This window comes from Rhipicephalus sanguineus, chromosome 9 (assembly GCF_013339695.2).
Source record: "Rhipicephalus sanguineus isolate Rsan-2018 chromosome 9, BIME_Rsan_1.4, whole genome shotgun sequence".
Classification (NCBI taxonomy): domain Eukaryota; kingdom Metazoa; phylum Arthropoda; class Arachnida; order Ixodida; family Ixodidae; genus Rhipicephalus; species Rhipicephalus sanguineus.
The window spans coordinates 134,405,075-134,430,520 of NC_051184.2; the positions used below are offsets into that span (position 1 = coordinate 134,405,075).

General features: G+C 43.3%; 1 protein-coding gene across 1 annotated transcript; it reads left to right on the forward strand.

Annotated features, from left to right (window-relative positions):
* Positions 1–2,123: 2,123 nt before the first annotated feature.
* LOC119405866 (protein O-mannosyl-transferase TMTC1-like) lies at positions 2,124–21,336 on the forward strand. Its single transcript, XM_037672694.2, has 10 exons — positions 2,124–2,334; positions 2,490–2,603; positions 3,088–3,231; positions 3,555–3,766; positions 4,406–4,541; positions 5,620–5,764; positions 10,920–11,057; positions 13,911–14,033; positions 14,934–15,011; positions 21,102–21,336. The coding sequence occupies exons 1-10, from the start codon at positions 2,126–2,128 to the stop codon at positions 21,234–21,236; spliced, it is 1,434 nt and encodes a 477-aa protein (XP_037528622.2). The 5' UTR covers positions 2,124–2,125; the 3' UTR covers positions 21,237–21,336.
* Positions 21,337–25,446: the final 4,110 nt, after the last annotated feature.

Below are 25,446 nucleotides of genomic sequence, written 5' to 3' on the forward strand. Positions count from 1 at the left end.
GATCTTTATCTCACGAGCAGTTTAGTACCTGACCCACGTAAATAACCTTTGCGTCAAGGAAGACACTGCATACCTGCGCACAGGCGAACACAGAAAGTTCTCCTCACCCCATCCATGCTTGCGAGGCGAGCTTGACAAGCGTGAGTGCTGACGAGCAGTGCGGCCCAGTGTTCCGTATTCGGTGCAAAGGCACTTTTGTCAGCATAAAAATACGCTATGTCGCCATTTTAGCATTGACAGATTTAAGCTTAAACAATATTGAAACACCACCATTCGCTCAAACATGTTGACCATGCAAATACTATAGGTAGCGGGGTACTGCCCCTTTGGGAATTAGTAGGGTGGTTGTACTGCACGAGATATGTCACCATGCTACTATTCCTCGACCTTGGCAACGTGTTTTGCGTGCTTTTGCAGTTCCTAATGGATGTGATGATATCAGCTTTATGGGGCGTTCATTCTTAACTCGATAGAACTATCAAGATGCCTTTCCTACGTTGAGGAATTACAAGAACGGAATCGAACTGCCAGGCCACTCGCAGAGTGCGAATGGGCTAAGTTTTTTCATTCCGAGGAACTGAAATGAATGGAACTGCGGCAAGTTCTAATTCCCCGGAATGGAATTGGAATTGAATGAAAGCGCCCATTGCGCAACGCTCCTTCCCACGCGCTGCAAAGTGTTCAGCCATAATTCTTCATCATCATCAGCCACAGCACAAAGTGCACATAATGCCTTACCGATGTGTAGCAGGTACCGCGATTCTCCGAAGAATGACGAAAAATGGCATAGTGGGAACTATAATGAACTAGAAAACATGTTCTAGTTCACTATAGTGGGAACTTCGCTACTTCAGAAAAGTTGCGATCATTTATGACGTAGTGGGTACCTTGCATGTATACATGTATTAGTTGCCCCAAGATGCTCTACAAAGTCCGCTCTTCCAGCTTTTGCTGTGACTGTGCTGCGTGTTCCACGCAGGCCTGCGATCCTTTTATCAGAACAGCGGTCTCACATCAGAGAGCACACTCAATGACGTGCTGCTTCTGAGATCGTGCTCACTCCCTTGACACAAAGCATTTAGCCGACTAAAAAAACTTCGTATTTGTCTTGTGAGAAAATAAATACCATGACTTTGAAATGAATACTAGTTGGTGCTAGTTGGTAGGAATTCGTGGTACAGTTACTTCCGCTCCTCTGAAGAACGTGTTTTACCCTTGTCCCACTTTCTTAAAAGGAGGGCAAGTAACTACATCACAAATCCAACGTTTCTTTAATGATTGCCTTGCCTTCAATTGTTTTCATACAAAAGAAAAAAAACCGTTACGAACCGTTAGGAACGTTTTTTTTTCGTTCCGGAACAGAAACGGAACGGAACTTTTTGCGGTGGAAGGAAACTGAAACCGAAACGAAAAACATTTCGTTCCGACACCCTGGAATAACAGACAGTAACGCCAAGGAAAGTATAGGGGGTGTTATCTGTAGTGTTTAGAATATATATGTGAAGAAAGTAAAGTGGACGAAAAGATAACTTACCGCCGGCAGGGACCGAACCTGCGACCTTCGAATAACGCGTCCGATGCTCTACCACTGAGCAACGGCGGCGGTCATCCTCTCCTCCACTTTATGGGGTACATATGTGCATTTAAACCTAGGAGTGTTAGTGAGCGCCAGTTGCAGCTATGGCGGCGAGTGTGGAACACTCTTTTTCGGCCTGTTGGCATCACGTAGCACGCGATCTTTTTACGAGCTGGCAGCTGACCAATAATCCCTCGCATACTACCTGAAGGCATCAAGTCTGCCAGAACGAGACCCTCGCTATGAATGAAGGAAAGAAGATGACTCTTAAGGGCTCGTTTTTCTTTGTTAGACACAATATTAATGAGAACTAACAGACAATAACGCCAAGGAAAGTATAGGGGGTGTTATATGTAGTGTTTAGAATATAAATGTGAAGAAAGTAAAGTGGACGAAAAGATAACTTGTCGCCGGCAGGGACTGAACCTGCGACCTTCGAATAAGGCGTCTGATGCTCTACCACTGAGCAACGGCGGCGGTCATCCTTCCGTCCAATTTTTGGGGTATATATGTGCATTTAAACCTAGGAGTGTACCGTTTAGCATTTAGATGCTGCTTATTTCGTTGCACTCGAATGTTCCTCATTACAGCATCGGCGTGACTCTGCTAGTGGCGGAAGGATTGTTCCGCCTCCACACGCGCTGCTCGCGACCGCTCCGGTGGTGCACTACGAGCCTCTGCTTCATCTTAGTGCTGCTCTTTGCTGCACGTACGTGGAACCGGAACGGGGCCTGGGAATCCAGACAGGCCCTGTTCGAGTGAGTTAAAGTGGTGTTTTGTTTTGGCCTATACTAGTTCAAGTTCGTTTTGCATTTTGTGTGGTTCAAATGCCGAAAAAGAGTTCATTTTACTTTGTCGTCTGTTGGGTTGGATATAACTATAACAGGTAGCCAATGCTGCCTGTTCATTCCAGATCAGGCATTAGGGACCTTCCGGGAAACGCAAAGATGCATTACAATTACGCCAATCTGCAGAAGGACGTAGGCAACTCGGACTTGGCCATCAAACACTACAGGCTGGCAATCGAGTGAGTCCCTTGCTGCTGTCATTTTTGCTCACCGCTCCTTAAACGCAGTAGTCTTGTCGTGACGCTTTGTTTATTTATTATTCCTTTATTTGTTTGTCAGGCATGAAATGCTTTTAGCTCCCCTTGTCGACAGGCTTCAACTAACCTTGAGCCAAAAGCCAGCATCTTTATCAAGGCCCTCGACTGAGGCTATCCGGCCCTCAAACGAGACATCCGGCCATTTAAACGAGATCATCCGGGCATTCAAACGCGATCATCCAACCAAACAGCCAAAAGTTGAAAATTGTGGTTTCTGGCCGCTAAGCCTTTGTACAAGACCACATTACATACGCTAGTTAGGGCTCAAACAATTTACAAAAATACTGAGGCTTTCCCTGGCGTTGACGATGACGTTAACTGTTTATTGTTACAGACAAAGAAAAAATACGTAATTGGGCGTAATGCAACAGTGTGAACTTGGAAGTGTTCCTTCTGGTTCACGCAGGTTGTGGCCAGATCACGCCAGCGCTCACAATAACTTGGGCACTGTGCTGACGTCGACAGAAGAATCTGAGTATCACTTCCGGTACGCCTTGCACGTGAATCCAAATCACCCAGGCGCTCATTTTAACTTGGCCAATATCTACAGGTACGTGTAACCTTTCCTACTTGCGAAGCAGTGGAGTTATCATAGCCAAGTGGTCGCAGAGAACCGCGTCCATGAAAAGGAAAATCGGATAATAACATTAGGTCACATTCAAAGCTTTACCAACCCGACTTTGCTTCACTCTATCTTTTGTCCGTTGTCGTCTTCGCGCCTTACGCTTCAAAATATGCTTGAGCTCTAATCTTGTGTTCGTGCTTGCACGTCTACCTATGGCTCTTTATTTGCCCAAAAATTAATCTATCCTACAGTAAGCTATTGCTTCGTGCAAAATAAAAATTAAATATTTGTTCATTTTCCTTGCGCAGCAAGCAAGGCCAGAAAGAGGTTGCAAGAACCCTGCTGGAGCGTGCGGTAGAGTTCGATCCCGATTTCTGCGAGGCATACTCGTCGCTTGCGGCCCTCGTGGCTGAAAGCGGTGACCTTGCCGAAGCCGAGAGGCTGCACAAGATGGCGTTAAGCAGCGACGACCGAAATGCAGACGCCCGCAACAACTACGGAACGTTCCTTCAGTCGCACGGTGAGGCCGGCTTTACAGTGACTTCTACTCCTATATATTAGATCCAAGGAGTTTTTTTTTTAAACCTCCTTGGTTAGATCCAAAGCCTTCCTATGCCTTTAAGCTGTTTGTTGCTAGCCTTTTCAGTAACTATGTAACTAGTAACTCTTCTGATAAACTATGCCTTAGTCAAATCTGCTCTACCCTATAAAAACCGCTACTGTAACCTATAATAGGTTTCCCGAGCTCCGATGTTAACTTAGAGGGATCACATCTTACGTAATATGAAGGCCGGACGCGTTTTATGATATAATATTGTGAGAATACAGTGCTGGCTTGCATGTATTTCGGCATTATCAACAATATATACGTGATATGGTTTCAGAAAGCTGTAATATTAAAGCGGTGTGAGGTGCTCTCACATGGCAAGTGGATCGGTGCTAATATAACCTAAGTTCGACATCCAAAAAGGGCAGACGTCCAGGAGAAGATGCAGCCGAAAATCCTAGAACAAGGGATGTTGCTGGTGCTACAAGCGGTGTCCTCCAACGACACCCCTTCTTCGAGCATTTTTCATCTCTAATTTACCTTGATTACTTCCTGCCATATTCTAATTTTTCTAGCACTTATTGAGGTATCAATATTCCCTTTTCTGTACAGGCCGTGCTGAAGAGGCCATGACACAGTACCAACAAGCTCTCGACATTCAGCAAAACCACACCGTGGCACTCTTGAATGCAGCTAAAAGCCTGCGGAGCATGAACCTCAATATGCAAGCCGAGATCCTCTACAAGAGGTAAGCTGCGAGGTTATACTTACCGCCGACCTTGCCGCACAGAACGACGCTAACATTGAACGTCGCTCGGGTCATGACAATTTCCTACCAGCGTGACATCTGTAGTCACTTGAAAAAAATATATGTTCAGTTAATTTTTCGGCACGTTCCTTTAGAGCATACATATTTCACTAATGCCTCCGATAACTGTTTCTCACGTGTCCGATACGGCGGGCCAATCCGCGAGGGGGCTTAACAAGTGAGCATAGAAACGAAACTATCGCAAACCAAACATGCTCGGTATAGACCGTGGTTGTCGAAGGCCACTAGGTGGGTCCATCTTGTGAGTGCGATAACTTGACTAGGATAGCTTGACGGAATGTTCGTGTTCCAGTGCTGGCTTCCACAGGTAACGCTCCCTCGTAGTTAATTTTAATCTTCCCTGGATGCGTCTCTGTCAAAACTGCGCTCTGATTTTCCCAATGGCATTTAACCCTTGGGATAGCAGTGGATGCGGCAGTACGGCAGTGCTCTTGCACCAGCTTTCTAAAAAGTGCTTCAGTTGTACTTAGTCGAGCAACACTGTGGACGTCCCTCAGCTGCACCTTTATTGAAATGGGCAGCGTGACTATGGAAGCAACACTGATGTTCCTTCAATAGTCACGCTGCCCATTTGAATGAAGGTGCAGCTGAGGGACGTCCACCGTAGCATGACGCCACAGGTATCTGGGAGCGAAGCTCGCAACCATGTTAACATACTTGTGTTGTTACTGTTGGCTTCCTACGAAAATCTTATTGTAACACATCTTGTCAGCGTTTTTTTTACGCTGTGTAATGTATAGCAAATCTGAGGCTGCCGCTACTAAAGAAACGGGTTAATCCATCGCAAGCAGCCTCATGATATATGTATATATATATATATATATATATATATATATATATATATATATATATATATATATATATATATATATATATATATATATATATGGTGCCGCTTAATCAACACTATATAAGAAATACGTGAATTAGGTATAGTGGCTGACCTTTCACAGTTTTCGTGTATTTGATAATGTTTTTTTTCTTCCTTAACGGACAGGGCCCTTGCTATTGAGCCGGATCCACAGGTTATGGACAACCTCGCTGTGTTTTACGTCAATGCTGGTCGCCTGAATGAAGCAAGGCAGCTGTTTGAAGAAATTGATCGGCTCTTCCCGGAACACCGTGAAAGCAAGATTCACCATGTGAGTTAACTCACATGGTGAACTTTGAGTTAAGCAAGTGAAAAGTTTTATTACCTTGCATGGTGGCTCCGTTAGGCACTGCCAGCTACTCGTTTCCGCATGGGAAAAATGTTAGACTAGTTATATGGGACCATTTATGCTCTATTTTGAATGCTAGCTTGCTTAGGCCCAACGTTTGTCTCGCTTATTACTATTTACCGTTAGGCAGGATGCTTGAAAGCAAAAAAAAAGTTCGAGGACGCCTCAGCTTCGCCTCAAAAGTAGGACACGATAGCGTAATTGGGTCCCGTTCGCATCGCCTTCTCAATCACTAGCCTCGCTTCGCATCTCGGTAGACACGCCAACCACGTCGCAAGAGAACGAACGTCTATGCAAGATGCATGGCTTCAGAACGGCGCAACAAGGAAGACGAAAATACGAAGGATCACACGAACACAAGCGCCGACTCACAACTAAAGTTTATTCCATATCACAGAGCAGATATATACACACACGTGGCCTCACACAACGTCAAAAACCAAAAAAAAAAAAAAAAAAAAAAAAAAAAAAAAAAAAACAATCAAAACCCAAAGCACGTTAACCATTCAGGTACAAGATTTCTTTATCCTGTAGCGCAATCGAGGGACAGCTGACACAAGACTGTTTTTTATTTTGAATGTTCCATGCCTCGATTACTTCCCGAGTCGTCTTATCATGATGCCTTGAAATGATGCTAGTGAGGCTAAACTGAGGCGCGCAGCCGCACTTCTGACAATGCAAGTGCGGCTGCGCGCCTCAGTTTAGCCTCACTAGCATCATTTCAAGGCATCATGATAAGACGACTCGGGAAGTAATCGAGGCATGGAACATTCAAAATAAAAAACAGTCTTGTGTCAGCTGTCCCTCGATTGCGCTACAGGATAAAGAAATCTTGTACCTGAATGGTTAACGTGCTTTGGGTTTTGGTTGTTTGTTTTTTTTTTTTTTTTTTTTTTTTTGGTTTTTGACGTTGTGTGAGGCCACGTGTGTGTATATATCTGCTCTGTGATATGGAATAAACTTTAGTTGTGAGTCGGCGCTTGTGTTCGTGTGATCCTTCGTATTTTCGTCTTCCTTGTTGCGCCGTTCTGAAGCCATGCATCTGTACCAACTCGCCCAATTGTCAGTGCTACTCTATGCAAGAAACAGCGGCCGTTTAAAACTATCCTACATTGCCTTCTGCAAGTACAGTTGCGAAGTACCCACTGCGCCATAATTCTTTTTCGAATCAACGAATTATACCCACCACACATCCGTAAGGCAACACTCCAACCTATGCAGCTGCTCACTTTAGTGATGCTTTTCCTGAATATTATGTCTAAATATTCCTCACAGCTTTGTAGTCGGTGTACCTTTAAACCCCTCACTCGTTGCTCAATTCATATGTTTTGACACCTGGTGCAATTCCACGTACCTGCCACGCAACATTACATGTGTTAAGGACACTCCTCGCATTCATGACATTCGTCTCCGTTTTTACTTTCTTGTTTTTTTTTTTGTTTTTCAAGTAGTTCCAAGCAATGTCGTGGGTCTGTGGTAGAACATCTGCTTGCCACGCAGAAGGCCCGGGTTGGATTGCAACGCGTACCAAAGTTTTTTAACGCGATAGCGTTAGAGAGCTCCTTTCGCAGAAATGCCGCCGGCGGTGACGGCGTCGCTACTTCGCTTGTGAGCGAAAAATTGTCGGTGAGCGAAAAATCGAGAAAGATACAAATAAAATAAAAAAATGAAAATCTTCGGTCTCATTGAGGATCGAACACGGGCCGTTTACGTGGCAAGCAGGTGTCCTACCACAAGGCCACAATGTTGTTTCTTTTACAGCGAAAGCTGTTATGAGATCATTTCACCGGCCGTTTTTGGCGCCGTACTTGTCCACCGCCGCCGCCGCCGCCGCCGGTGTCCGTAACCAGTATCGCTCGAAATACGAAAAAAAACGAAATAAGAAAAAATATTCCGGGATGGAACGAGGTTCGAGCCTGGGCCCTCTGCGTGGGAGCCCAGTATTCAACCTCTGAGCCATGCCGGTGCTTGAAACTGCTTTGCAAAAAGGTCCTATACAGGCTTCATGTCGGGAAGGAACCACATTAGCATATGTAATATATCGTGGTAGAAGAGTAAAATAAGCACCAAGCGTCGCACAACGCGAATTCTGTAACCAGGCGTCACACAATGCGAACTGCGCAACGAGTAGGTTGTTGAATGCTTCCAACCCATTACAAAGGGCTCCGCCATAATTCTTCATCGTCATCAGGCACAGCATCAACAAAGTGCGCAGAATGCCTTACATGCGTTTAGCAGGTACCAGCGCTCTCCGTAGAATGATGAAAAATGGCACAGTGCCTGCTGCCCTACTTCTCAAAAACTACAATGATTTATAGCGTAGTGGGTTCCTCGCAAGTGCACTTGTATTGGTTGCCAAAGAAGCCCATAAGCGCATGATCCACTTCCGCGGGGTCTCAGTAAAATTACAATGATTTATAGCGTAGTGGGTTCCTCGCAAGTGCACTTGTATTGGTTGCCAAGGAAGCCCATAAGCGCATGATCCACTTCCGCGGGGTCTCAGTAAAATTACATAATTTTACTGAGACCCCGCGGAAGTGGATCATGCGCTTATGGGCTTCCTTGGCAACCAATACAAGTGCACTTGCGAGGAACCCACTGTGCAATGATTTATAGCGTAGTGGGTTCCTCGCAAGTGCACTTGTATTGGTTGCCAAGCAAGCCCATAAGCGCATGATCCACTTCCGCGGGGTCTCATTAAAATTATGTAATTTTACTGAGACCCCGCGGAAGTGGATCATGCGCTTATGGGCTTGCTTGGCAACCAATACAAGTGCCCTTGCGAGGAACCCACTACGCTATAAATCATTGTACAATGATTTATAGCGCAGTGGGTTCCTCGCAAGTGCACTTGTATTGGTTGCCAAGGAAGCCCATAAGCGCAAGATCCATTTCCTCGGAGTCTCAGTAAAGTTATTCGCCCACCCCCCCGTCTCTCTCCCACGTCAACGTATGTTATACAGCATGTATGTTATACAGTGTCGATCTGTGGAAGAATTTATCGCGAAACTGGAACCCTTTTTTGATTGTACATAGGCATTTACTTTGAAATATAAATGTTTGCAGGAACTTGTGTAATTGTATGGTGCTTCTCGAGACGTGATGATTTTTTCGCAATATTCTGTAGAGTGATATTTATTGACTATATTATGTTAGAACCCTATTTACATTGTATGACAAATGCAGCAACGTTTCTTATGTTGATTGCTAGAATGGTTACTTGCTAAGCTTCGTTTTATTTTTGCTTTGTTATCCAACTTTCTCGTTCATACAGTTTTACTATTCCCATGCTCAAGTGTACATATTCTAACCACTTCCTGTATGGGGCTGTACAAAGGCCTACAGTATTGTTAAATTAAAATAAATGACGGGAGAGGGAAATAACGACCGGGCGTCACCCAATGCAAATTACATAACTGGTGGGCCGTTTAGAGATTCTAACCCATGACAAAGGACTGAGCCATAATTCTTCATCGTCATCAGTCGTCGTGTCAACAAAGTACACATGATGCCTTACAGACGTGTAGCTGGTGCCTCGCTTCTCCGCAGAATGACGAATAATGGCTTAGTAGGTGCTTCCCAACTTCACAAAAATTGTGATTTATGGCGTAGTGGGTACCTTCCTAGTGTACTTGTATTGTATCCCCAAGAGAGCTTAACGGGCTCTAGAAACGCCGCTCTTCCAGCTTTCGCTGTGACTGTGCTGCGGTTTCGGCGCAGGCCTGGCGTTTTTTTTTTTTTGCTTTATTGCCTGTTTCCAGACATAAATTACATCACAAGCACATAGAATAAATAACAACAAATGGTGTCCGTCCTACTGGACAGATCATCAATTTTAAAATTCCTTGAGCACTGTCAAAGGTTCCACCCTCGATAACCACTCAGGTACAAACTCCAGCGTTTTCTGCAATTCAACAAATTTCGACATACACTCTCGAAAGTACAATGTTACTTGCAACTGCTTCGGGAAAAAACAGTACATGAATGCTATGTGATGGAAGGAGTCTCCTTAATACATTTCGTTCGGCAGGTGTCACGACGAAAATGAGCCCGTTCGGCGATTTGTAGGCGTATTGGCGAGGCCATCAAACTACGTTTCTTTGCGCGACGCTATGCTTCGAAAAAAGCCGGGACAGTGCAGCCATCGCCGCTAAAAACACACACGAACTTTCAAAGAGCTCCAAAAATGGACAACTATGCCCATCTAGCGGAAAACATATCAAGTCAACGTCTCCTTTTATGGTCTTGCTCCTCTCTAGAGGAGGCGTTGATCAAGCCAACAGCAAACATTAGATAAGGTGCTGCCATCTGTGAGGCATTGTGAGAAATATGTCTCGACTCTAGCACAGTGAAGTGCTTTAGATCGAAAACCAGTACCAGTGCCTGTACCATTGCTATAGATACATAGCGTGCGCGCCTGTGTGTCTGTGTGCATGTGCGTGTAACAACACACATGCACACAACACACTGAGGGCCGGATTTCGCTATCGCGTTCAACTATTAAATGCGAAGCTTAAGGGTCCCCCGATTTTGTATTATTTATTTTCATCTGTCTCGGATTTTCGCTCACGGACGACGCTGTTTGGTCGCTCACAACTAACGACGCTTATGCCGAGAAAGGAATTTCCGCGAATTTCAGCTATTTAACGTTATCGCATTAAAATTAGCGCAACTGTCATAGAATGTTCTGGTTTTAGAAGCTCATTACATACGACCAGCTAAGTGTACAATTATACAAAATATTTCTAGATGCGGGTAAACTAGCTTACAACCTCGCAACATACACGTTGAGAGAAGACATTAACACATGTGCTATAGTATGAAAGAAGTATTCATATATGAGCACATTCTTTTTTTAAAAGAAAATATCATGTTTCACATATTTGAAGTTTACGCTAACATAGTTTTGAAAGATACCTTGAGAGACGTGAAATGTGCGCTACTCCAGACATTGTGGGGCTGCAACAACTGCTTAAGTGCGATAGCATTCATATTCGAAGGCGATAAATGATTCTTGCTCTCCATATAAAATCATGGAAATGCAGTCTACAGTGCTTTATTTGATCTTCATCTCTAGGCTCAACTTTTGATTCGGCTCCGAAGTTTTCGAGCAGCCGAGGAGCTCCTGCTGGATGTGGTCGAGCGCAACAGCACTGACAGAGGAGCCTTGCACACGGCTGCCCTTTTATACAACCACATCAACCGCACAGTCGAGGTACTCGTTACCTTAGGTCAAATTGCTTTATAATTGTTTCTTTCTTGTGTGCGAACCAAGGGTGTGACTCTGCACAGAAAATCAGTTGCCTGCCGATGTCTTCGTTGAGTCCACGTATTTAAAGTCGTTAATGCTTTCTTTCATACTAGTGCTCAAAGAAACTTATAACTGGCCCTTCCATGTCTTCAAAATTTCAATAAACTAATAGTATGGGTAATTTTGTAGCAATAGTACTGACAATTGGGCGAGTTGGTACTGATTCATGACTGTTTTTTGTGCAACGTACAACGGACAAGATAGAAATAAGCACCACGGGCGCAAAATCACAACTGTATAACTTGAATCAACGAAATGGACTTTTATCTTGAAGAAACACAGACGACCCCCACCGGTGGACCTGAAAACCTACGAGATAAAACATAAACGCAATCAGCAACCCTACGTAATGGAACCAACATCAAAAAAGACAAACAAACTTGAGGCTGAACTCACACATCTGTAGCAGGATTACTGCACGTGCTTTTCAAGAAGTGGAACTCTTTTTCCGACATCTTGATGGAAGCTTGGCTTACACACTTTTCTCCCATATTTTTAATATGGAATGCTTCAATTAACTTCTGAAGGACGAAATTGTAGCGCAAAGCAACACACGGACAGACAGAGAGGACGGGACAGGCGCTATGTGTTTATTGAAGAAACGTGCGTACATATATAAGGAACACAAGAACAGCAACGGCATGACACTCGCGATAATCAGGCAGAAATCTAAGCGGCAAATCATATCTATATAAGCATTGTCAGCAGGAAATAATAATTTTTTTGCAAACATTGCATAACAAGAAAACTCCAAGAATTTGGCGGTTGCACGCGTGTTCTACAGATTGCTATTTTGAATCTGCTAGATGAAGGAAAAAGGACCAAAGAATAAGCAACAAAAAACATGCAGATTGTGCTCGAGATTGTTTCTTACATGGCGATAACAGCGGTTCTAGATGAACAGAAACTAGGAAGCAATGCGTCATACGTAAAAGCGGTGCTTCAGTACACATCACAGACGAAGAATTTCGAGCGTAACCTATCGAAAAAACCAGAGAACAAAAAGAAACGAACAAGAAAACATTTTTTTCTTTTTTTCTCATAAGCAAGCGCGTGCGCTTCCGCAGGCAGATATGTAATGAAAACGAAAACAAAACTAAAAGGTCCAATGGGGCGCGTCAAAAAACAAAAAGCAAATGTTCAACAACAAATAACGCTAACAAGACTTAAACGTGCAAGGGGGTGTCAGTAGCGCCAGTGCCGTCCTCTCTGTCTGTCCGTGTGTTGCTTTGCGCTACAATTTTTCCCTTCAGAAGTCATGAACCAACAAGCCCAACAAAAGGTTTTGCTAAGCTCTAGTTAACTGTCGGTTTATTTTTTACTTCTCTGTTGACAGAATCTTTTTTGTCCTCTTTGTAGCTTAGCACGAACACATCTCGTGGATCATTGCCGTTCATGCGGTTGCGCACCATTTTTTACGGACACAAAAGATTCTGTCGACAGACAGGCAAAAAATAAGCCGCGAGGTAATTGAAGCATTCCATATTAGAATTATGGGAGAGAAGTGCGTAAGCCAAGCTTCCATCACGATGTACGATAAGGAGTTCGACTTCTTGAAAATCACGTGTGGTAATCGTTCTACAGATGTGTGAGTTCAGCCTCAAGTTTTGTTTGTCTTTTTTTAGGTTGGTTTCATGACGTAGGGTTGCTGATTACGTTTATTTGTTTTATCTCATAGGTTTTCCGGTTAATCGGCCGGGGGGGGGGGGGGGCGGGGCATCTTTGTTTCTTGAAGATAAAAGTGCATATCGCTGATTCAAATAAAACAGTTGTGAGTTTGCGCCCGTGGTGTCTATTTATATCTTGTCCGTGTATACGTTGCACAAGAAACAGTCATGAAGTATGGGTAATGCTACAGTTTCTGTACCAACGTTGCCTGTTGTACCATTCAGATAGCGTTATTTTCACAGGAATATTAACATTTCATATTTCGTCCATAAGTGTTTGTAAAGGGCATCTTGCACGCGCATGGAATTTTGTCTTTACCGTAATATTTAGATGAAAAAGCTAGTAGTATATGTGGCATTAAATTGCCAGGTTATTCATTACCTATAACAAGTATCCAAATCGTGGACTACGGCATGGAACGGCTGCGTTTCGGTTGCAGAGTCTGAATCGAGATATGATTCACTGGTTTTATGAGATACGCTTCTTATTAAGCATTTGAGATTGGCGAATACCAATTTGTTTAATTATATTCTATGGTGTCTGCTCTTACCAACACAGTACTATTGGAAAGACCGTAAACACTGCTTGAATTGCGGATTAATTAGCCATAAAGTTTTACATGAATCGCTCTGCCACTTTTTAAGAAGATGTTTTATATCTCTAATATATAAATACACAATATGCTGTTTGTATACGCCATTGGAATTATGCTGCATAATTATTATACATGTTGCTTTGGCGCGTTTTCCCCTTCCAGTGATTACTGTGACTGTTAGTGCATATATCTTTTTTTTCGCTATGTTCCTAGTGTAGAAATTTCGTTATGCTTAAAAGTCTCCCTTCGTTTCTCTCAACATCATCTATGTTTGTATTTCATGACATGCACGTGCACATATGCTGCCGTCGCTGTCATGGTGACATGACCAATTCAGAGAATTATACAGCATGTTGCCGCGTCTCCCGGGAGAGTTCCCTAAGCTATCCTTAATAAAAGTAATGAATGAATAAATTGCTGAGCATTCCCGTATTTATCTCCAATGATAAGCAGATCAGTTGTCACGGGGTTTTTGAAGCGTCGTTTTATTGCAGGCACTGGACTACATACTGAAGGCTCTGAAACTGTGTGATGTTGACGACATGCTTTGTGCAAGAATACACAGCGATCACGGTGACATACTGAAGGACTTGGGCGACCTCAGCTCGTCAGCGCAGGTTTGTACATAGGTTGTCACAATCTTTATTAAAGTAATGAACCGGTGTTTTAATGCGCGAGAAAGATTTCACGGATAATGGACGTTTAGAAAGCCGGAGGAAAGCTCATGCTCTTGTATAAGGTCTTCATTCTTCGTAGTAGAACAGCGCCGGCGAAAACAACAGACCAGACGAGGAGAAGGACACGTAACACAAGGTACATTTTGACAAGTCTTCATTCTGTTTCTGTATATTCTAGCAAAACTCATAACGATGCGTTTATTTTGACATAATTTCGCGTAGGTAGATAGGCGTGCGTACCTAGGAACATAATGATGTAAGATAATGTACGCGTAAAAACACGCTCTAGTTTCAGAAGCAGGTATTGATAACATCAATGTTTTTGTTTTAAATCTTACTCCATTATTACACCGAGCTAATCAATTTTCTCACATAATGGTGTATGAATTTGAAGTAAAAAATAAAAAAAATCACGAATATATTCTAGCATGCAATATCGTTGTAAATGACTGTAGTTCTAGTCATATAATTCGTAATTGCTATAAATATAAGATAGTTCTTATCAAAATGCAAACCTTCCATACCGTCGCATCTTGCACAGCACCAGCAGTATCTTTCCACGTTTACTACAGTCTATGTATAAATGCGTATTGTGGTCAATGTGTAAATACTACCGAAAATTTTCTCTCCATATGTACCAAGGGAAATTCGAAATAAACGTTGAAGAGATGGAAATTGCTTATCAATTTTCGACCATCGGCCGGTGGCCAGATATGCATATCAAAGCGCGAGCTTGAAATCATTTCGTTGTCGTTCCACATATCTGTTGTTTTTATACTGCAATAACATGCATGAAAGAGAGGTAAACCATCGAAAGATCCATTTTCTTTTCTGCTTCAGAGTTACGAAGTCGCCATTCGTTTGGATCCTGACCTCGCTCACGCTCATCTGAACCTTGCTGTGATCAGGCACTTGGAGGTGAGCATAGATGTTGCGAGGTTTAGCAAAGCATTTCAATTCCCGGTTTAACCAACCGTCAGTAATTATGTTCTTCACTGAAACACACGACGTTTCATTCCTTAATCCTTATTTTTCAACTTACTAATACCGCACCTGTGCTTAAAAGACTAGTTATCCTATGTAAGACCCTTTGTGTGTGTTCTTCTAGCTATCATTTTATGCTGAAGCAAGGTCTGGGTACGGGCTAGTTGGTGTTCCATTTTAAATTTTTATCAAAACGCAAAGTAAGACACGAGACAGAGAGCAACGACGTCGAGCGCTACCTTCCAACTAAAATTTTATTGTGAAGAACAAGCAATTTATGAAAAACGACATGCGACAAAAACTGCATATGATAAAGGACACCCCCTCTGAAACACGAAGCCAACATGACCAAGAACTCTAAAACAACAAAGCGGGAACAGCCCTGTCAGAAAGAACACTAGCGCACGTGCGGTTGCAAGGAAGCAAGTTCCTTATCAGTTTTTTTTATTCTATTTATATTTATTTATACAATACTGCAGACCCTAATTGCGTCCAAGCAGGAGGGCAAATACATGAGTATATATATGTATATATACATCAATAGCAATCAGAAGAGAAAAAAAAACGAAAGAAGAAAGTCACAACTAAATAAGATGTAACTGAAGAATTACAAAAATATTACCAATAAAAACAACGTCAGAAGAATATAACAGTCGTAAGAACACAGTGCATGCACATAAACATTTGTCTATACCCCCACAAGACACTTGAAATACAAAAAAAATAGGAACACTAAAAATAAGAAATGAAGGATTAGTCAACACGCCACTGGCGAAACATCAAGTAGATATACGTTGAAAGGAATCTGCGCTTATTAGTTATGATAAATGCAGGTTATTCCAATCGGCTATAGTGCGCGGAAAGAAAACATTTGAAAAGGTTAGTTCTGGTCTTATATGGTGTTAAAGAGAATTCGTGACGATGCCGTGTTCGACGTGCGGCAAGTGGTGTCACATAAGCCTGTGGGTTGACAGAGAAAGAGTTGTTTTTAAGTTGGACAAGAAACTTTAACCTTTGTATTTTCCTTCGAAGCTGAAGTGTCTGAATATTATGTTCTTTCATTAGGCTACTGGGAGAGTCAGTTATTCTATATTTAGAAAAAATGAACCTAACTGCTCTGCGTTGAATTATCTCTAGAGCATTATTGTTAGTTTTTGTGTAGGCGTCCCTTACGATGTATGCATATTCTAGTTCCGGTCGGATGAGTGAAGTGTAGGCTAGCATTCTAGTATCATGAGGAGTGTCCATTAGTTTGTGCCTGAGGATACAAAGTTTTTTGAAGGAGGAGTTACACACGTTGGAAATGTGGTTATTCCAACTTAGGTCACTAGTTATCGTGATTCCAAGATATTTGTATCGGTTTCCTTTGGTGAGCGGTGCAGATCCTAGGTTTAAGCAAACGACATATTATTTTTTTTGTTATAGACATGCAGACTGTTTTTTCCTTGTTCAATTCCATACACCATCGCCCGTACCACAACAAGATGTTTTGGAGGTTGGAATTAAGCATTAATTGATCATTAAGAGAACAAAGTTCATTAAACACTATGCAATCGTCTGCGAATAGCCTAATTTGAATAGGGGGACAAATTTCGGTAACGATGACATTTATATATATTAAAAATAGTAAAGGTCCCAAAACACTACCTTGGGGTACTCCAGACGTTAGTGAAAGTTCATTAGAAAAGTGAATACCAATTGACAAAAACTGTTTGCGGTTACACAGTTAACTATGTAGTTAGCTGCTACCCAGTTAACTATGTATGCGGGAAGGTTAAGTGAGTGCAGTTTTTCAATGAGCTTACTATGAGGAACAAGTTCAAACGCTTTCTTAAAGTCCACAAATATCACATCGCTTTGGCTTGACTTGTGAAGTGTACTAGCAAAGTAGTGAATAATCGTCGTTAATTGTGTTACAGTCAATAACCCCTTGCGAAAACCATGCGGGTGAGGAGAAAGTACATTGTTATCATTTAGAAACTTATTTCATTAGCAATAATATGTTGAACTAATTTCGAGCATGTGGACGTCAATGAAATAGGTCGATAATTGGTTACTTATGCTGCGTCGCCCTTTTTCGGAATAGGAAAGTCACGCACAGTTAGCCAGTCTGCGGGAAGAATAGCTGACGACAACGAGGAACGAAAAATGATTACCAAAAAAGAGCTAATGCTTCAGCATATCTGCGCAGAAAGGCATTCGGTATATTGTCTGGTCCTGGAGATGGTTTAGTTTTAAGGTTCAGTAACATTGATACCACTCCTGGATGTGAACCAATATCAGTGTTCGAGTCACTTGGCAAGCGATGATGGTTTACAATGGAATCAGAACTAGCAAATACCCTTTGAAAATAATGATTACTGCGATGCACTGCTTATCGACGACGACGAGGCCCTCGCGTACTATTTGGTCAATTCTGTTTGTTTTCGTGCTTAAAAAAGACCAAAAGTTTTGGGGTGCCGTGCGAATGAAGTTTGGCAACGTGTGCTGGAAATACCAGCGTTCAGCTAGCCGTACTTCCAGGTTTAATTTATCTTGCATTTGGTGAATAATCACACGTGAGGCACGCCGTCGCCTTAGACGCCTTACTTTTCTTTTGAGGTGTAAGATTTCTCTCGTCATCCAAGGAATAGTCTTCGATGCTTTTTTAGTTTTGTTGGGAATAAAGTTGCCAAGACAGTAAGCAATAATTTTTTTCAACTTATCCCAAAGTACAGTAGTATTGTTGCTATGAAAATGATCAAGGCATAGTTCCAGATGATCGAAGACACTTTCATCTCTGGCACGAGAGAAATTTTAATAGTGATCGTTTTGCATTTGCTGGTGTTAGGTACCTTCAAAGAAAAAGAACAGTATACTAGATTGTGATCAGAAATTCCGGGATCAACCGACACAGGAAAGTTTTGTAGCGAACGACTAATAAACACAAGGTCTAGTATGGATGCTGACATACCACAGGTGCGCGTTGGCTGTTTAGCTATCTGATCCAGATTGTGAGATAGGATGATGTCATGCAAATATTGTAAATGGGAAGTATTCGCGGTGCAAAAAAGTCTTTTTTTCCTATCGTCATCTGTAGATTAAAATCACCTATAGGAAGAACCTTATCGTTTGCGAAAGGCGCCATGTGTGTAAAAAGATTGCGAAAGAATTCAGGGGGAGAGTCAGGTGCTCAATAAACGGCAAAAAGTAAGAATGCTTTATACCAGCAGGAAAACTTTATTGAAACGGTTTCTAAGTTATCAGCCTCTGGTAATAGAGCAGCGGTTTTAGTGTTTGTTAACAAAACCAGCCACCTTGCCTCCCCTAGTACTTCTGTCATGGCGATACGCCCTATACGACGGAGGAAACAACTTTATCTTCAATATTATCGTGCAACCAAGTTTCCGTTATGACAGCTACATGTGGATTGTAACTTAAAATAGTAGCCGCGAGGCTTTCCGATTAATTAGCGACACTGCGGTCAGTAATATTTAAAGCTCGAGGTTCTTTAGATTCAGGGGAAGCCTCCACGGAGGGAAGTCGAGTATTTCTGGAACTATTTTGACGACCGTCGATTTTTACCATCAAGTTGTTGCTTTCATCCCATGTGAAAAGTTCATTGCTATTACGCAGCTTATCGTTACGTAGGCTAACTTTCTTGCCTTGATCTCTATCAGTTTTATCGCTATCCCACAGCAGTTTCCGTTTTCTTAGTGTATTGCGCGAATAATCGTTCTGAACAGATATTCGAGTGCCCTTTAGTTTATGAGAATTTTTTAAGATAAGCTGTTTTTCAATGACATCATGGAAATAAACGATGACTGGTCTTCTACTACCCGTGTTACCGAGGCGATGTATTCTGCGGACAGATTTGCAATGAACATCAAGGTTCCTGGAGAAAACTCCTTCAAGAACCTTATTTTTAATAGCTTCAGTTTCGCCCACATCCCCAGGAATCCCAAAGACTACTAAATTGGACCGCCTTCACCTATCCTCCAGATTAGTCAACTTCGCCTCGAGCAATCCTACAGTACGTTGAAGGTCATCCACGCGCGAGGCTCGTCTTTCCAATTCGACGAATCTGGCTCCCCAATCAGCGATAACTTTTTCTACGTTATTTTGTTGTTCTCTGAGTGCAGTTACATCCGCTGTCAACTTTTTCTGGCCAGACAGCAGCTCCTTCAACATCGACTCGACAGAAGCGCCAGCACTGTTAGTGGGGCCGGGCTTTGACTCGACGTCACCGCATGACAGCAACAAACATACACAGTATACACAGCGTTGGGGGCACGGCAAGACCAAAAGACCGCGGCAATCACTCGTAATCGTGCTATAGCAGTTACTAACCTGCACGAGGTAGCAAAACGGTTTGAGCCACATGTTCGTCGATGGTCCGCTGTGCCCACAAAAGGCGTAGGTCTGGAGCTGTTGCATTTTTAACTGATGCGTCGATGTCATGTGGAACATAAGTGGCACCACGAGTGGCGCATCCCAAAACAGCGAGGGTGAAGCGTCGAGCCAGCAGTGACGCGACATCGGTGACGTAGTTCGGGACCAAGTGCACGTGTCGAAGTCAGGCAGATATGGCCGGTCCGTTGCTTTAGGCTTCGGTAGTTGCAGAAACATTGATCCGGACAGACCATGAACAAGCACCTGCACGAGGTATCAAAACGGTTTGAGCCACATGTTCGTCGATGGTGCGCCGTGCCCACGGCGGACCATCTAGTTAAAGGAGACAAACGCAAAGAGCGTGAAAACACCAACAAAAAGCGCCTCGTTGTGTTGCCGTACGTGCACAATGTGTCACATAGGCTGAAGAAGATTGGAGCGCGTGCCAACTTGCAGGTGGCTTTCTGGGCTCCCGAGAAGCTTCAGAAGTTGTGCAAAATGGTGAACGCTCAGCCCTCACGGGTTCCTGTGTGTTCTGTGAACCACAGGACACGTTTCGTCTCCTGCGCAGTGGGGGTTGTTTATTCAATCCCACTGACGTGTGGGAAAAGCTATATCGGTCAAACGGGCAGATGCCTAAATGACCGCTTGCGCGAACACCACAATAACGTCTTCAACACGGTCCAGGGTCACATCGGCATTCATTGCTGTGACTGCGGGTGTACACCCGGCTTCAATCAGAGCAAAGTGATGGCGAGGCATAGGGATCAGCTAACTCGCGAAGTTATTGAAGCTGATTTCATACATAAGCTAGGAGATAAGTGCGTTAGTGCTCCCTCTATTGCGCTTCTAAATCAAGAAATTGATTACCTGGCTGGGTTTTAGGGCACACGTGGTGATATGCGCGCTGTATTGGAGATGATGAGGCAACGATGGCAGCACCTGTACATCCTATCTTTCTTTTCTTGTCTAGCGCCCTCTCCCTTACCATGTATATATGCACTTCTTATCGAAATAAAGACTAGTTGGAAGTCAGCGCTCTTTACCTCTGTTGTCTCGTCCCTTCCTAATCGTTCTTGCGCTGCAAACCTTTTTTTTGAAATGAATCCACACCAACTTGCCCAAGCGTCAACCCTTGCAATAGTTAAAGGAAGTTCCTCGTCATTATGGTCCGGGAAGTTCCTCGCTAGATGGTCCGCCGTGCCCACGGCGGACCATCTAGTTAAAGGAAGTTCCTCGTCAGTATTCCGTTCTTTGAAAAGATGGTTATACTAGCAAAGCATCACAACGAGTATACAAGACTCATCATAGAAGGTGCAGCAATCGCTGAAGGTGGCTCTGTTAGTAAGCCTTCAATAGCTTTAACTGATAAGGAACTTGCTTTCATGCACCAAGACATGCGCTAGTGTTCTTTTTGACAGGGCTGTTACCGCTTTGTTGTTTTAGAGTGCTTGATCACGTTGGCTTCGTGTTTCGGAGGGGGTGTCATTTATCTTATGCGGTTTTTATCGCATGTCGTTTTTCATAAACTGCTTGTTCTTCACAATAAAATTTTAGTTGGAAGTCAGCGCTCGTCTTTGTTGCTCTCTGTCTCGTGTCTTACTTTGCGCTGTGATCATAATTTAAAATTGTGTGCTAATCGTTGTGTTGCAGAGCGACTACCCAGGTGCATTTCGGCACTACCAAGTGGCCCTCTCTCTGGACCCAAAGAACAAGCTCATCATAGACAACATGGCCAAGTTGAGGCGACGAATTACCAGACCACTGCCTTTCCACGACTGCGTTTAGTGCTGACGCGTCGTTGGAGTGTATTTACCGTGCCGCATCTCTGCCTATAGACACTGACGTTCTGGCGGCACCTCTTCAACTGGATACACAGTGTACCGCTTTCTACGTTCAGCAAACTCTGTGAGTGAGCATGCAGACAGCTTAGTTCACTCGAAGTGTAGAACGATATTATCGCGACTTCTCATTAGTTATTCAAGTGTTATAGGTATATGCATTGCATCAATTGTGCTTCGGAATATCCCGTCCCCTTTCACAGTGCTGATAAAGGCGCCCTGGAAAGGAATATGAAAATTTCTGTTCGTAATGGGAAGGCTGATAATTCTCTGAACGTTCTTTTTTAGACACCGTGCAACTCTGCTGGCTTCCGTTTGCCGAGACCTCGTGCAGTAGATGCGCTTCTTGAAAGTCCATCGTTTCACACAATGGATTTCATGGCGCCATTATCGTAAGACATCATGATCTCGTCACACCGTGTTGCTGTGCAATGTTCGCTGGCTCATTAGTTTTGCCGGTGCTAACACGACTCCAAAAATATTTTTTTTCTACTGAATCCTGTTGTTTCTAGTGTGCAAAAAAATATAACTCCACAAAGGTTCCACCCACAGATTCTTTATACTCGAAAGGTTTTAGATTGTTGTGGTGCGATAAAAGTGAATGGCGACTACGATCCTCTTGTCATATAGGTCTGTCCTTACACCACTTCAAGCAGAAATGAAGAAAAAATAACTTGGAGGACGCATGAGTTTCACCTTCAAGGGTAGAACGCGATAGCTTAATCGGGCCCCGTGCAGATCGCCTTCTCAATGGCTAGCCTGGCTTCGGTTCTCGGTGCATGCCTCAACCGTGCCGTAAGGAAACGAACGACTGTGCGCGTAACATTAGCAGTCTTAAATATTCCTAGAATGCCTGACTGCAAGTACAGTTGTTAAGTGCCCACTACGCCATGATTATTATTTTTGCGAGTCAGCGAAGGGACCGCTACGCGTCCGTAAGGCAACTCGCGATCCTACGCAGCTGTTCACTTTGTTGATGCTTTTGCTGATGATGATGATCAAATATGTCTGAGCGCTTTTTAATGGGTGGGCCCTTAAAACACCCACTCGTTGCGCAATTCACATTTCGACGCCTGACGTGATTCTACGCTTCTGCCACGCAATATTACATGTTTTAAAGAGACCCCTTCCACATATGACATTCATATCGTGTTTATTCTGAAGCGGTATGAAGAAATAGCGCAGCTCGCACAATTTCGCACGCGCAGACGGCTTAAGCCACGCAGACGGCTTAATTTCAATTCTCACTTGAACCGCAAGGTTTTTAGTATTTGTTTTATTTGCATCTTTCTCAATTTTTCCGTCACAGACAAGATGATGATGTTTCGCTCACAAGCAACGGCACCGTCACCGTCACCAACGCCGACAGCGATGTCGACACTAGAATTTCTGGGAAATGCGCTCTTTAACGCTGTCACGTTAAAAAATACAAGACTCTTGCTTACTGATTGTGCCACGTGTGTCAATCTATTTATGTGCCCTCGAGCAGTGGCGTAAGACTATGCAACAACGTGCCTAGAATTCTTGCCCTCAGTGATGTTAGCGGCATTGCAACGGAACTCTTTCAATGTGCGACAGATTTGCTCAGATGTGGTTGCTGTGACTTGGTCGTAGTGTGTGTCGTCTTATGCATGCTTACAAATTAAACGAAGTCCTAATACTACAACGGAAGGATACAAGGAATTTTCATGGCGCAAAATGTCTGACGTCATCATCGCGATGACACTCGCCTCAGTATTAAGTGTGCTTGTGTGGACTACAACCTGTCTGCAAACTCTGTGTATTTTCCGGGCAGGAAGAAGTCCTGCCCTGCTGAATGGAAAGACTGCTTGTGTAAGTTGAATGTTTCTTGGGTGAGGGGAGGGCAGCATCGTGCTTAGAGCGTCACGGAGTTCATCTAGTTGGTGCGGAGTCATGATAAAGGAAGCCAGGCGTGCACATTCGAGAAATGATAAAGACAACACAAGAGCGGTGTTTGTGTTGTCTTGATATCTTCTATTGTGTCCGTGTCTGCACGCATATCTTCTTTTACCGGTGTGCTACTGTCCCGTGAAAGATTTTCTTGGGCTATTATTCTACTTATGATTTTGTTGTTTTTACGAATGCGCGATGGAATATTATTCTCGCCCTCTAAAATATTTCTATATCAGTGAAAATTGGATTGCACAGAAGTAAGCGCACAGGAAGAAGTTGCAAGCTCTTCTGTTTCTGACTTCGGTTTTCTGCTTAGGACAGTAACGCTAGACACGCTAAAGACCGTTCGTAACACTCAACGGTATCGAACGGCCACAGTAAGTAGTGACATTAACGTGTGAAAGTTCACGCTGCCTGCGTTTAAATCGCAGCATATAGTTGTGCGACAGCGCGTGACAGAAACCGCATGTTCTAAGGATCGCCAATTAATGACTACGTATGATCCGGAAAGGCTGGTACCTTGAACATGGCTAGCCGAAGAAATGAACGATTGCTCAAGTTCATACTTGTGATACGAAGGAGCAAATAGGCCTCCTTCTCCTTAGGCTATGCCAACACTTTTAGTCAATGTACTGAGACAATATCATCACATTTCTGGTGCGGTTGCGTGAAAGTTGTAATCCGTGTTATTTAATTGGCGTAACATTGTGCGTAACTGCCCTTTTTATGAAGTAAGCAGGCTGTACAAGATTACAGGTCAGCTTTAACATATTCTTGCGGAGCTTACTTCACCATAACGAAAACTTGATGGTGGTAATTGTGTACCGTAGGTGTTCATCGTGTGCAAAATTTTTCACGCGCTGAACATGTCGCCTTCCTTCCAGTATAGTTGCATAACGGCGTCCTGGCTGCCGGATGAGCGTGCAAGAGCCGTTATTTGCATCGCCTTAATTCACCGGAGCCCAGTAAGGGTAGCATCTCCTTCTAGAAGGGTGTCTCACTTTGTGCATCATTTTGCCAACAGTTGCGTGTGCTAGGTGTTCATAGACATAATTGCCTACCGACGGGAAATCATCCTAAGTGATGTTGAGCTTGTATAGACTACGAGAAATTAGGTCATATGAGCCAAATGAGGTTTTTGTGCATAGTTTTGTGTCTACGAGAAAAGTCATAGTTTTTCTTACCGTCAAATAACTAAATCTCCATTACGTAGAGTTATTTTATTATAACCCAATGCGCTGAAATAACCCGTGTCAGTTCCCCGTATGTGTGCTTGCCTGTCATCGCATGTACCGGAGTGTCATTGTTGGAATTCACTGTGCTGTCATTTCACTGTGTCTGGCTGAGTGTCACCTGTGCGTAAACAAGTTTGTAGAAGGTGTCATGCTGTCATGTTATCCCACACATGTAAATAAAATGTGGCCTTCATGAAATGATGTCATGTGTTCATTCGCATTTTCAGGTATACCGCTTTTCTTTCTGGATATAGCACGCGTTCCCACCTGCAGTCCGGCCCAGTACCAGTCTGGGACGTGCACCTCGAAGGCTTTCTGTTCTACAAGCTCTTCTACATATTATGTTGAGAACATATATTGTAGAGACCATATAGTGCATTGTGCTTCTCTATGTTAAGGAATATCGCCTATTTATTGAAATAAAAAGTAAACGAAGGAGTTGTCGCCATGTCATTGCGACGGCTTCCCCATCGCACATACTTGTTGCGATAAAAAATGAATAACTAAAAAATGAAAAAGCAAAAAGAGTACATATACATACATAAAGTCATGAACTTGGTAAGTTCAAAAGTTATCGTTTCACCAGAGCACGGATACGAACGCAGTGCGCATATTCAGTGCAGTTCGCTCAATATTAATCAAAAATATTAATGTCTTAAAAACGGCGAAGCACTTTTATTGCTTCGCGATTTATCCGTGATGATCATCGGCCCAGCATTTTCGCCAATGAGAATGAGAATGCTCACACTAAGTCCAGAAAGTGGAGTTTCGGTTCAAGCCGCTGTTTATATGTCATGTGCTTGGCACAGTCGAGCAACAGTTGATCTACATCCTCGTCTTGGTCGCGTGAACATGTTCACGATGGTGCGCGCTGAATTCTATCACTTATTTGCTGTGATGCGGCATAGCGAACTTAGAACGACGGACATTGGTGACGTAGACATGGAAATCATGCTACCTAAAAATTTGCGCGGCTTGCACTAAGCCGAGCAAGGCTCGAAACAGCGA

What these genes read in the sequence shown, in the direction of transcription:
- LOC119405866 (XM_037672694.2), top strand. Translation starts at nt 2,126, where the DNA reads ATGCTGCTTATTTCGTTGCACTCGAATGTTCCTCATTACAGCATCGGC. An exon ending in CACTACAGGCTGGCAATCGA is followed by an intron (nt 2,604 to 3,087) that starts GTGAGTCCCTTG and finishes TGGTTCACGCAG; the next exon opens with GTTGTGGCCAGATCACGCCA. An exon ending in GCCGAGATCCTCTACAAGAG is followed by an intron (nt 4,542 to 5,619) that starts GTAAGCTGCGAG and finishes CTTAACGGACAG; the next exon opens with GGCCCTTGCTATTGAGCCGG.